Source organism: Haliotis cracherodii, unplaced genomic scaffold, assembly GCF_022045235.1.
Source record: "Haliotis cracherodii isolate W230 unplaced genomic scaffold, xgHalCrac1.p SCAF_12, whole genome shotgun sequence".
NCBI lineage: Eukaryota > Metazoa > Mollusca > Gastropoda > Lepetellida > Haliotidae > Haliotis > Haliotis cracherodii.
The window spans coordinates 9,546,900-9,560,637 of NW_027266267.1; the positions used below are offsets into that span (position 1 = coordinate 9,546,900).

General features: G+C 45.5%; 1 protein-coding gene across 1 annotated transcript; it reads right to left on the minus strand.

Annotated features, from left to right (window-relative positions):
* Positions 1 to 1,435: 1,435 nt before the first annotated feature.
* Positions 1,436 to 13,398, minus strand: LOC139457518 (uncharacterized). The gene is made up of 7 exons (XM_071238905.1): positions 13,235 to 13,398; positions 9,747 to 10,067; positions 7,939 to 8,067; positions 6,792 to 6,828; positions 4,639 to 4,673; positions 3,108 to 3,191; positions 1,436 to 2,317 (listed from the first exon to the last, which is right to left on the minus strand). The coding sequence occupies exons 1-7, from the start codon at positions 13,305 to 13,307 to the stop codon at positions 2,238 to 2,240; spliced, it is 759 nt and encodes a 252-aa protein (XP_071095006.1). The 5' UTR covers positions 13,308 to 13,398; the 3' UTR covers positions 1,436 to 2,237.
* Between the last annotated feature and the right edge of the window lie 340 nt (positions 13,399 to 13,738).

Genomic DNA, 13,738 nt, shown 5'->3' on the forward strand with positions numbered 1-13,738 from the left:
CCCTCGCAAAATTGTTTCGAAATTTATTTCTCCAAAGTTGCCAAAACTTATAAAATACCTTATCTACGTCACAGTTAGACACTGATTTTCAGTATATAAGACTGTGTCTTAATAATGATATCAATTATCCCTGTAGTTTATCCAGATTGCAGATGGTTAATTCTGACTCGATCCCCGAATGACGAGGGCGACGCCATGTTTGTTTATAAACAGTGAAAGTAGTCCCTACTTGACCTTTGATATTTGCATCTCTATCCGCATATGACCCCAACGGATATCGTTTTTATCCGTTGGCTTTATCCTGCCGAGAAACCTACCCATTATATGATAAATAAAGATACACAATAACAATGAACTTCATTTAATTCAGTTTATTCATAAAATACGTTTTGTTTATACAATTTTACACCTATATGAAGTGGTGAATTGGGAAAGAAAGATATCAAGTCGCTGCTTGTACACATAAAACATTACATTTCCGCTTTATTCTTCATAAACATTTTTTTTCAAATTCTGTGCGTACTGGGGGGTATGATTTTCCATAATGGTGTATCTAGATATTGTCGTTGAAAGCAAGAAATCTTTGTGAACAATATAATTTTACAAAAGCAAAAATATGAGTTGTTTCTTTCCGGATTAAATATGCGTGAAAACCAAAAGACATACATACATAAAGACAGAGATTAAAAGATGGTGCATGTTGTTGCCCTGCCTGGAGCTCTGCACCAGGGGATATAGCTGCACTGGTCGGCGCGGAGACAGTATACTGTGTCTGAGTGAGATGGCGGCATATATAGCGCTATATAACCTACATACGCCCGACTACCACAAGCAAACGCGCGCACCCACACGCACATAAAAACATACACGCACGCACGCACACGCACGCACACACACACACACGCACGCACACACAAACGGACAGACGCACGCACGCACGCACACACACACCATGCTTGCCGTAAGAGGCGACTAACGGGATCGGGTGGTCTTGGTTGATGCATGTCATCGTTGTCCAATTGCGATTGATGCTCGTGATGTTAATCATAGGAGGGTTTGGGCGAGACTGGTCCAGGTTATGTACATGTCGATTTTTTTTTTTTGCGGCGTTAAACAACAAACAAACACGTTCATACGAGTCGCTATGTCAATGCAATCACCTTGAACGCGATGTTAAACCTAATCTCACCTCACCTCACCTCACCTCATCTCACTTCACCAGACTCTGGCAAATTGAAAATCAAAACCGAATAGGTGAGGTGAGGTGAAATTGGGTTTAACGTCGCGTCCAAGATTATTGCACTTATATAGCGACGTGCATGCACGTGTGCGGGTGTTTGTGTGGCTTCTTGTACTAGTTCGGACTGATGCCGATTTATAGTGCTAGCACACCGAGATACCATGCCGCAGTTTTAACATGAATACCCCACTCAGACACAGTATACTGACTCCGAGCCGACCAGTCTTTGTTTTAGCCCCTTAATGCCGAGCGCCAAACAGGGTAACAACAAGTACCATCTTTTAACGTCTTTTGGTATGACGCGGCAGGGGATCGAACCCCGGACCTTCCGCTCTCCGGGCGGGCGCTCTACCACTAGACCACGGAGGCGGTCCAAAACCGAATAGAATAGCATCACCATAAGATATCGCAAACAAGCGTCAAACATTACGCTGTTCAAACACAACCAAACATGGTAATGTAATACCACAACAAAGTCGTTTCCTCTTGCGGAGAAGAACGTGATACCGCTGTGTGGAGATCAGGATATCTAAATACGACGTCGGGGTCACCGAGGCGCGTTCTTTGCCGTCGTATTATTTCACAAATGGGTGTGTAAACGAAATATTCCTCTACCATATACCAAACATGTTTTAGAGGAAAAGAAACCAGATCGTATGCCTTCACGATAGAGCTCCAGACATTCTTCTTCTATTCTTTAGTTGGTTGGTTTGTTGTTTAACGCCGCACTCATCAATATTCCAGCTATATGACGGCGGTCTGTAAATAATCGAGTCTGGACCAGTGGTTGATATCATGAGCATCGATCCACTCAATTGGGATCGATGACATGCATCAACCAAGTCAGCGAACCTGACCACCCGATCCCGTTAGTCGCCTTTTACGACAAGAATAGTCACCTTTAACGGCAAGCATGGGTTGCTGAAGACCTATTTATCCCCGGAATCTTCACGGGTCTCGTCTACTCTTTAACACACTGGGCGCAAAGTCATCTTTTTTAAAACCGCGAGTGCCCCATTCTTCCCAGGCTGTACTGGTAGTCGTTGTACCTCGGCTTGATCACCTGGCTGTACACTTCTGCAATACAATCACACAGGCAAGACTTAGTGTGGATCTTATAATTCTGTCATGGTAAGTACATGTACGTGTTTGCCGATGCTGTGTGTGAAATAGCAGGGTCACTTCTAAAACTAAACCTAAAACAAAAACCTAAAAAAACCCATTCCGACATGTTAAATGCCAGGGTTGTAAAATTAAATTATTAATTGTTTCGGGGGTACCAAGGTCAAATGGTTACTTTCCTTACGCTATCGGCCTACTAGAAGTTTGTTTCATTGCTGCAATCGTTTTGTAAACTTGGAATTAAGTGAAACATCTTTAAATATTAATTTTCTGCCACATCATGAAATTTGGGTTATCCGCAACCAAACAACCCTCACACTGATGATATATCACAACAGAAAACAGGTGGAAAACAAAGATTCCAATGCGGTTATGAAATGCTAAAAACATCTCCATGTTTTAATTAACATTGTATTCGAAAACTATCGCACTAGCAAAGGTATTAATCGTGAGATATAAATATATCTGCCTGTGTGAGACATGAATTGGCGACATAAAGACGAGTTGAAATCGCTGCCAACAGGTAAAACATATGTATGTATGTGTATTCGTTGGTTCGGTCGTTGGTTCGTTGGTTCGTTGGTTGGTTCCTTGGTTCGTTCGTTCGTTCCTTGGTTCGTTCGTTCGCTCGTGCGTCTGCCCGGAGAGTGGGCCGTCGAGGGTTCATTCGTTCGGAGAAATCAAAGATATCAATGTTTGTCCCTTTTCAACACATGGAAACTTTGAAATATGGTCGAATACTAACCTGTAAAATTATCTTGCCATACCCGTGGCTTTGGTATTTGACTGTGGCCTAGGTAAGTCCTGTACATGTCGTTGTTGACCATGTCTGCGGTAAAATATAACAATAACATACTAACATATTAAACATGCCTCGCATCGTAGTAAAATAACAAAGTGCTCTTTTCTTGCAATCGAGAGTACAGTCCTCAACATTATAACATAGGCTTATGTCAAACCAAAATATCCACCCCCAGCCTCCCCGAAAAATCAAGCGGTTGCTCCCGGTTGATAATATTTGATGTAATTGGTGTAAAATTATTTTTACCTGTATGCAAATTAATCTACAAAATATATTTAATACTCTTATGTATTATATAAGGGACTGCGTTCGTGGCCAAGTAGATGGAGCGTCTGCCAGGAGAGTGGGACGTCGGGGGTTCGATTCCCGGTGGCGTCTTACTAAAGACGTTAAGAAATGGTACTTGGTGTTACCCTGCCTGGAGCTCCCGAGGCAAGGGAGTTAACTGACTATCAAAGTCCAGTTTCCACCCTTGACGAACTAGGCTGGTATTATGGAGTTACATTTTGACTGGACTAACGAGTCTATGCATAGTCCAATCAAAATCGAGCAACGAATTCGATATCCGGTTCGTAAACTGCCGTGCAGATTTCGGTCGAGAGCAGGATTTGCAAAGCATATGTACCGCCAACTCGTTGTCAACAGATATTTTACAAATCTTTTCATGTTTTTAATCAAGGTGTTCACGTGATTTGCTGCAGTTCGCGATGTAAGACCCGTTTTATCACAATATAGATCTTAAGTTTTGATCAGATCGTCTTGAGTGGGCGCCGCCATTCTCTTTGAAGCAAATGCAAGTGATACGAGAGGTGAAATCTGATTGGTCCATAGGAGAGGCTTAGAAGGGACATAACTCGTAATAGCCACTGGTGGCGCTAAGATCGAGCCCAGGAATTCCAGCCTAGGTTCGGCAAGGATGGGAACTGGACTTTTAATGTCAGTTATCTCTCTTGCACACACACACACGTACATGCACGTCGCTATATAAGTGCAATAATCTTGGACGCGATGTTAAACCCAATTTCACCTCACCTCACATTGATGAAGTGGTCTTATTTCACTATCCTCAATGAGGTAATTTTTCGTATTGTTTGCACAAAGCCCGTCGCTTTGCCTCCAGATGGCTTGGCTGCTGTCCTTTCTAATGCCGGCACAAGGCACATGGGCAAGAAATACAAAGATGGACAGTGTTTCCATTAATCGAGAAACTTTCAGATTAATAAATAAGTAAAATTCAAACTGAGAACTCGTTATGTAACGATTACATTAAGCTGGATTGCAGAAGTTAGTTACCTATAGGGGCGGTCGGGTAGCCTAGTGGTTAAAGCGTTAGCTCGTCACGCCAAAGACCCGGGTTCGATTCCCGACATGGGTACAATGTGTGAAGCCCATTTCTGGTGTCCCCGCCGTGATATTGCTGGAATATTGCTCAAAGCGGCGTAAAACCATACTCACTCACTCAATCACTAATTACCTATAGTTCGTCTGTCGCTGAAAGCGGTGACCAAGCTGAAAAATACAATAGCAGAATGTAACATTGTTTTATTCATGATATGGAGAATATTGATATTCAGTAATGGTATATTACACCTGACATCTGATTACATGAAATACATATCATGGAGCTCGAAAGTTTGTTTGTGTGTTTAACGCCGCACTCAGCAATAGTCTATCTTTATGAGGGGCGGTCGGGTAGCCTAGTGGTTAAAGCGTTCGCTCGTCACGCCGAATACCTGGGTTCGATTCCCGAAATGGGTACAATGTGTGACGCCCATTTCCGCCGTGATATTGCTGGAATATTGCTCAAAGCGGCGTAAAACCATACTCACTCACTCACTCACTTCTTTATGAAGGCGACCTATAAATAATTGAGTCTGGACCAGACAATCTAGTGATCGATATTGTGCACAAGGCTCCGTCACGACGACGAACATAATGTCACACGTTCAAGTCGGCATCAGTCAGCGAGTACGACACACATGAGAGGTGGGATAGTGTTAGAGGGTGGGAGGATTGTAGGAGAGTGGGGTACTGTTGGAGGGGTGGGGGTAGTTAGGAAAGGGGGGGGGGTAGTGTAGGAGGGGTGGGTAGTGTAGGAGGGGTGGGTAGTGTGGGAGGGGTGGGTAGTGTAATAGGGGTGGCGGTAGTGTAGGAAGGGTGGGTAGTGTAGGAGGGGTGGGTAGTGTAGGAGGGGTGGGTAGTGTGGGAGGGGTGGGTAGTGTAATAGGGGTGGCGGTAGTGTAGGAAGGGTGGGTAGTGTAGGAGGGGTGGTGTGGTATAGTAGCGGTCGAGGTCGTGTTGGAGGGGGCGGGGTAGAGTTGGAGGTGTAGGTAGTGTAGGAGGGGTGGAGGTAGTGTAGTAGGGGGGTAGTGTGGGAGGGGTCGGGTTGTGTTGGAGGGGGCGGGGTAGAGTTGGAGGTGGAGGTAGTGTAGGAGGGGTGGAGGTAGTGTAGTAGGGGGGTAGTGTAGGAGGGGTGGAGGTAGTGTAGTAGGGGGTAGTGTGGGAGGTGTAGGTAGTGTTGGAGGGGACGGGGTAGTGTTGGAGGTGTAGGTAGTGTTGGAGGGGACGGGGTAGTGTTGGAGGTGTGGGTAGTGTTGGAGGGGACGGGGTAGTGTTGGAGGTGTAGGTAGTGTTGGAGGGGACGGGGTAGAGTTGGAGGTGTAGGTAGTGTAGGAGGGGTGGAGGTAGTGTAGTAGGGGGGTAGTGTAGTAGGGGGTAGTGTTGGAGGTGTAGGTAGTGTTGGAGGGGACGGGGTAGAGTTGGAGGTGTAGGTAGTGTAGGAGGGGTGGAGGTAGTGTAGTAGGGGGTAGTGTAGGAGGGGTGGAGGTAGTGTAGTAGGGGGGTAGTGTAGGAGGGGTGGAGGTAGTGTAGTAGGGGGGTAGTGTAGGAGGGGTGGAGGTAGTGTAGTAGGGGGTAGTGTGGGAGGTGTAGGTAGTGTTGGAGGGGACGGGGTAGTGTTGGAGGTGTAGGTAGTGTAGGAGGGGACGGGGTAGTGTTAGAGGTGTAGGTAGTGTTGGAGGGGACGGGGTAGTGTTAGAGGTGTAGGTAGTGTTGGAGGGGACGGGGTAGTGTTAGAGGTGTAGGTAGTGTTGGAGGGGACGGGGTAGTGTTGGAGGTGTAGGTAGTGTTGGAGGGGACGGGGTAGTGTTGGAGGTGTAGGTAGTGTTGGAGGGGACGGGGTAGTGTTGGAGGTGTGGGTAGTGTAGGAGGGGTGGAGGTAGTGTTGGAGGGGTGGAAGTAGTGTAGTAGGGGGGTAGTGTGGGAGGGGTCGGGCTGTGTTGGAGGGGGCGGGGTAGAGTTGGAGGTGTAGGTAGTGTAGGAGGGGTGGAGGTAGTGTTGGAGGGGTGGAAGTAGTGTAGTAGGGGGGTAGTGTGGGAGGGTTCGGGTTGTGTTGGAGGGGGCGGGGTAGAGTTGGAGGTGTAGGTAGTGTAGGAGGGGTGTAGGTAGTGTAGTAGGGGGGTAGTGTTGGAGGGGCGGGTTGTGTTGGAGGGGACGGGGTAGTGTTGGAGGTGGAGGTAGTGTAGGAGGGGTCGGGTAGTGTCTACGCCCGACATTGAGAACATTTTGCTCCTACTTTGAGAACGTGCAATAACTTCATCACTATATTTATAATGGAAGTAATGTCACCTTGATCCTCTTCTTCTTCTCCGCTTATCTCCTGGACCTGAAACATTCAAATATGTCAATATGATCTGACGATAGTTCTAATTTTGTCCACATTTGTGAGACAGGGACGGGGATATTAATTACGAGAGAAACGCCCACTTCTACTTATTTACAGATCCACTAAATTTACGACTGTCAGATAAATTCATGAAACTTCTTTCTTTTCTCCCCGTAAATTGTATTAGCCAATTCCGTAAATCGCCAACCTTTCATAATTGATACGTGTGGAGAATTAATTGGGAGGGTGGAATATTAAATCTGTTTCTAAATAGAAAGCTTCAAGCATCATGTCTCTTCTTTACCCATTTGATTTCTTTTACTGGTCATTTCTGTAAACACATTTTTAATTTAACACATATTGGTCTTCAAATACACGAATGCATCGTGACAGTGAGTGATAATAAAATAATTTTACTTCCACTTCACTAAGAAATACAAATTTGGAGCTGGACCAATAGCCTTGGACGTACATTACCGGCACGAACGGAAAGACAATAAGTGCATATGGTGTATAAAGCGGTATTGACTTTGTTCGAGATGCGCAGTCAAACGACTGACGATCCTTACCCTGGTTCAATACTCCCTGATGATGTTAATCACTAGCAAGATGAATATTTCTTTTAAAAGCGCACTTTGCAATGTCATCACTTTAAGTAAGATTCCTTATTGACGGAATGGTTTATTTTCATATCATAAGTATAAGCACACATGCAGCTGTCTTCGTTAATAAATAATCGCTATATGGATGTGGGGGGCACGGGTGGCCCAGTCGTCGAAGGCGCCGCAATTCGCTGTGCAGAGTTGCGTCCCTTGGGCACGCCGGAAACCTATGATTGTGTATTCGAATCCCGGTTCGCCCCGATTATGTTTCTAAGTTTGTCAGCACCATACCCGTGCGCGTGGGTTTCACCGAAGTGGTAAACGTCTGAGACCTGCATCACTTTGGGCTTTCCTCCCACATTAAGCTGACACGCCGTGGAATAACTGGAATACTTTTAAAAGCGGCGTTAAACCCAATTCACTCACTCGTTAATAAATAATCGCGATATTTCTTGATTCTGTTTCAAGTGGGGAGGACTATAGTTTCTGTATTGTTACGTGGCATTACCACTTCTGCTGCCCCTGGTGGCGGCGATGATGACGATGATGATGGTGACCACGATGACAGCTGCTCCGACGCCCGCCAGGGTGTAGATGTTGGACAGGTCAGTTGTGTCGGAAGGGGTTGCCGTTGCAGCTTCAAAACAAAATCAACATTACATAAAAAAACATTTGGGCACAGCGTGTGATGCAGTTGGGTAGCCTCGTGGTTAAGGCGTTATCGCTAAAAGCGGCGTAAAACAATACTCACTCACTCACTTCTTTATGAAGGCGACCTATAAATAATTGTGTCTAGACCAGACAATCTAGTGATCGATATTGTGTAGATGTTGGACAGGTCTGTTGTGTCGGAAGGGGTTGCCGTTGCAGCTTCAAAACAAAGTCATGATCAGCACCTTTGCAAATTTACAACATTTGGGCATCCACCGTGATGATGCTGGAATATTGCTAAAAGCGGCGTAAAACAATATTACTCACATCAACAGGGCGTGTAAATAATTTTCTTTTTTGATTCTCATTGTACTGAAATCTGAAACCAGCATTATTCACAACACCAAAGGCATCAAATCAGACGTCAATTACTGTGGATTTACGGATATAAACGTTCATGTTCAGCCAGTGGTTTGTCAGCACCATACCCGTGCTCGTTGGTTTCATTAAAGTGGTAAACGTCTGAGACCTGCATCACTTGAGTTCTTTTCCTCCCATATTAAGCTGACACGCCGTGATATAACTCACTCCCTCACTACCTCACTCCCTCCCTCACTCACTCACTCACTCACTCCACCCACCCACCCAATCACTCACTCACTCACTCACTCACTCACTCAAGTAATAAAGTGTAAATATATTTTAATGTAAGAAAAATATGTTTGTTCTTTAACGCCACACTCATAAACGTCTCCGAGCATTTACCTCAGTCAGTGAGCCTGACCACCTGATCTATTAAGTCGCCTCTTACAACCAACACAGGTTGATGGAGACCTAGGGCGGTGGGGTGGCCCTGTGGTTAGAGCGTTAAAGCGTTCGCCAGTCACACCGAAGACCCGGGTTCGATTCCCGACATGGGTACAATGTGTGAAGCCCATTTATGGTGTCCCTGTCGTGATATTGCTGGAATATTGCTAAAAGCGGCGAAAAACCATACTCACTCACTGATGGAGACCTATTCTTACCCGGACTCTTCACGAGGAACGAAACAATGAATTAACATTTTGACACCAAAGGAGATGCATATTAACTTCACATATTTTTAGTTCGCTGTTTGCTATTTTGGACACCTAAATGTGTTCCGGAAACCAATAAACGTTAACATCCGATTCGATGAGAGGTGAAATAATTAAAATTATTTAAGAAATCCCCGGGACCTGACACAACTGTGTTCAAGTGTATATGGCATCACGCAAGTACAATATGGAAGGCGAGTAGCTGAAAACACTTGCAACTGTACTACCTTGCTGAAATACCCGTGCACATCCGGGGTAGAATAGGTCTTCAGCAACCCTTGCTTGCCATGAAAGGCGACTATGCTTGTCGTAAGAGGCGACGAAAGAGATCGGGTGGTCAGGCTCGCTGACTTGGTTAATGCATCGTATCGTATCCCAATTGCGTGGATCGATGCTCATGACATCAATCACTTGATTGTCTGGCCCAGACACGATTATTTACAGACCGCCGTCATATAGCAGGAATATTGCTGAGTGCGGTGTTTAACCAACCAACCAACCATGCTGAAAAATGGATGAGTCTACTCGGGTATACTCAGGTATACTCGGGTATACTTGGATATACTCGGATATACTCGGGTATACTCACGATTCTCTGGAGCAACAGCCGTCTTCAGGGTGATGGTGTTACTTGGTACACCTTGATGCACACATCGCCAGGGAACATCCTTCTCCTGACTAGTCCGGAACAAAAACGAAAGGCTGAATTGTTGGTTGTTGACGCTGATGTTGAGGTCTTTAACGATGCCGTTGAAGATGATGTTCTTTGACGTCGGGCGAACTTTCTTATCTGTATCATTTCTGTACCAAACTACCTGATCCGGATCCAGTGCTCCATCCTCTGTGCAGGTGAGGGTTATAAGCGCCCCCTCAGTCGGGGGGTCGGGGAGACTTGTCAGGACTGGAGCCCCTGTAGAGAAGATGTAAGTGAGTCTTCATTCTGAATAGTTTTTGAAATTGGTTTAGTTTTTGAAATGTTATATTCCTGTATCCTGGCTGCATATATATATATATATATATATATATATATATATATATATATATATATATATATATATATATATATATATATATATATATATATATATATACCCAAAACGTCTTCCACCAAGGGCCTCCCCATCCCCGAGGACATAGCGATCCCCAGTACCCATATAGTCTACCACCGAGGACCTCCCCATACCTTAGGACATAGCGATCCCCAGTACCCATATAGTCTACCACCGAGGACCTCCCCATACCTTAGGACATAGCGATCCCCAGTACCCATATAGTCTACCACCGAGGACCTCCCCATACCTTAGGACATCGCGGTCCCCAGTAAACACATAGTCTAGAATATCACTGTCACCAGAACCCATATCATCTAGAACATCGTGGTCCCCAGTACCCATATCGTCTACTACCGTGAACATTGCGGTCCCCAGTACACATATATAGTCTACCACCTTGGACATCGCGGTCCCCAGTACCCATATAGCCTACCACCGTGAACATCGCGGTCCCCAGTACCCATATAGTCTACCACCTTGGACATCGCGGTCCCCAGTACCCATATTGTCTACCACCATGAACATCGCGGTCCCAGTACCCATATAGTCTACCACCATGAACATCGCGGTCCCAGTACCCATATAGTCTACCACCATGAACATCGCGGTCCCAGTACCCATATTGTCTACCACCATGAACATCGCGGTCCCAGTACCCATATAGTCTAGATCATCGCGGTCCCCAGTACCCTTATTGACTACCACCGTGAACATATCGGTCCCCAATACCCATATAATCTACCACCTTAGGACATCGCGGTCCCCAGTAAACATATAGTCTAGAATATCACTGTCACCAGAACCCATATAATCTAGAACATCGTGGTCCCCAGTACCCATATCGTCTACCACCGTGAACATCGCGGTCCCCAGTACCCATATAGTCTACCACCGTGAACATCGCGGTCCCCAGTACCCATATAGTCTACTACCGTGAACATTGCGGTCCCCAGCACCCATATAGTCTACCACCGAGGAGATCGCGGTCCCAGTACCCATATGGCCTACCACCGTGAACATCGCGGTCCCCAGTACCCATATAGTCTACCACCTTGGACATCGCGGTCCCCAGTACCCATATTGTCTACCAACATGAACATCGCGGTCCCAGTACCCATATAGTCTAGATCATCGCGGTCCCCAGTACCCTTATTGACTACCACCGTGAACATATCGGTCCCCAATACCCATATAGACTACCACTGAGGAAATCGCGGTCCCCAGTACCCAAGGAATGGTACTCATGACATATCATAGAACTCAAACGGTGTGCCTTTGATGCTCATGTTGTAATCCACTGGTTCGTTTGGTCAAGACCCTGTGATTGTCAGACCGACGTGGTATAGCTGGAATCTGACAGACTTAGGTTTAAAACAATCAATAATCATCATATAATCTGAATATTGCTGCAATGATTATGAAATAATGACGTCTATGTTACGAAGTGCACTTCCTTATGCGAATCGTGTATTTATAACTAGGCGATGCAATCGTGTCACGAGCACTGAACAAAAAAACAACGACTCCATGGAAATACGCCCAGAATCATGTCACAACCACAGCTCCCACTCCCACAGTGGACAATGGTTTTATTCATTCCTGGGCAGTTATGTTCTCGCCATTCAGAAGTCCAATGTGAGTCAGATGAAGCCAAACATACACGCCCTGATCTCATACAAGGGAGACGTGATAGGTAGCGAATATGTATCGGATAAGAAAGCATTTATACTTTAGAAAGTGTCTTCGTCTTTGCACCTTGGTATATGTCGTGGTTAATGTCTTACTCACCCTTTATCAACACCCCAGGGACATCATGACGGGGGATATCATTTAGCCTCGTGCATTGTCAGAGGGTGATGAAGGATTTGTAAAGGGGCGAGGGCACATTTCAGACGGGTCATCTGTAGTGGTATTAGTGTGTGTGTGTGTGTGTGTGTGTGTATGTGTGTGTGTGTGTGTGTGTGTGTGTGTGTGTGTGTGCGTGCGTGCGCGCGAGCGTGTGTGTGTGTATGTGCGCGTGTTCGTGTGTGTATGTGCGCGTGTTCGTGTGTGTGTGTTTGTGTGTGTGTAGAAAATACTTAAGTGACAAGTAGGTATTTTGTTGTTTGGAGGTACTGTCATCTAGAAGGAACACACACACACACACACACACACACACACACACACACACACACACACACACACACACACACACACACACACACACACACACACACACACGCGCGCGCGCACAAGCACAAGCACAAATACAAACACTCACATAACACAAAAAGACACACACACACACTAAACACCCAGACACACACACAAACACACCCAGAGACACACACAAACACCCATACATATACACACAGACATACACACACACAGACACACACACATGCTAACACACACACACAAACACGGACAGTCACATACACACAGACACACAGACATACATACACACACACACACACACACACACACACAGACAGACAGACACATACAGAGACACACACCCCGGGATCGAACCCCGGACCTTTCGCTCTCCGGGTGGACGCTCTACCACTAGACCACGGAGGCGGTCATTAGCGAACCAAGCCACGTTAAATTCAATGCTAGAACTGAGTGAGTGTTTTCACAGATATGTAGCCAAGGGAGATTCGAACCCGGATCAACGGCGTGGCGGACGAACGATATACCATTAGGCTACCTACCGTGACATTTTGAAAAGAAATTTAACTTTTTGTAGTTAAGTTAGGAGTGAATCTGTTTTCCCGCAGCGTTTTGGTTTATTGATTATCGGGAGTCCACCATTGTTACAAAACGAAGCCCGTGAATTAATACACTGTTTTGAAGTGAAGAGGTAGACCTTTTTTCTATTTAATGAAACCGACCATTGTGTTTGTTTCAGGGGATGCAATGATTTGATTATTCAACAAAAAACAAAAATGTATTTTTCTGATTAAGAAAGTGTTGAATTGGTAAGTGTACGAATTAGTCATAAATTATTCTCAGTCAGAGATAAATGACATTGGTAACTTACCTCTACTGATAGAAATCCACAGAAAGTACACAGACATTGATAAGCAACACGCGGGAACGTTGTGGAACTCCATCCTCTTGTAACTAACACTGACTTACTTTGACTCAAGACGGCAACACCATACCCACTGTCGGGTATATACATTCCGCCCTCAGCATGAAAGACCATGGGCGGGACCAAGTATTAAGTCTATTCAAAAAGCAAACTTTTCTTCCGCTTTTATCATCCATGACGTATCTTACATCCTCTATCAGGTACAAATATATTACAACCCCCACCAGCAACCAGTGGGCGATCGCCATTCATTCATCTCTGTCTACAGAATAAATTATTCAAAGAGAGCTCCAGTCGCGTATAGAGTCAATGGCATGTTCGACGCTCCCGCGGTTCGCGGACAAATGCTGGGTTTTACGGGCGATGTCTGGTATAAAGAAGTGAACCATGCACGTTTAACGCAGTAAGCGTGAAGCTGTTCAGCCCTTCTGGTAAACAAATGTGTTGTAT

What these genes read in the sequence shown, in the direction of transcription:
- LOC139457518 (XM_071238905.1), bottom strand. Translation starts at nt 13,307, where the DNA reads ATGGAGTTCCACAACGTTCCCGCGTGTTGCTTATCAATGTCTGTGTAC. An exon ending in GGCTGTTGCTCCAGAGAATC is followed by an intron (nt 8,068 to 9,746) that starts GTGAGTATACCC and finishes TTTGTTTTGAAG; the next exon opens with CTGCAACGGCAACCCCTTCC. An exon ending in ATGGCAAGATAATTTTACAG is followed by an intron (nt 2,318 to 3,107) that starts GTTAGTATTCGA and finishes ATTGTATTGCAG; the next exon opens with AAGTGTACAGCCAGGTGATC.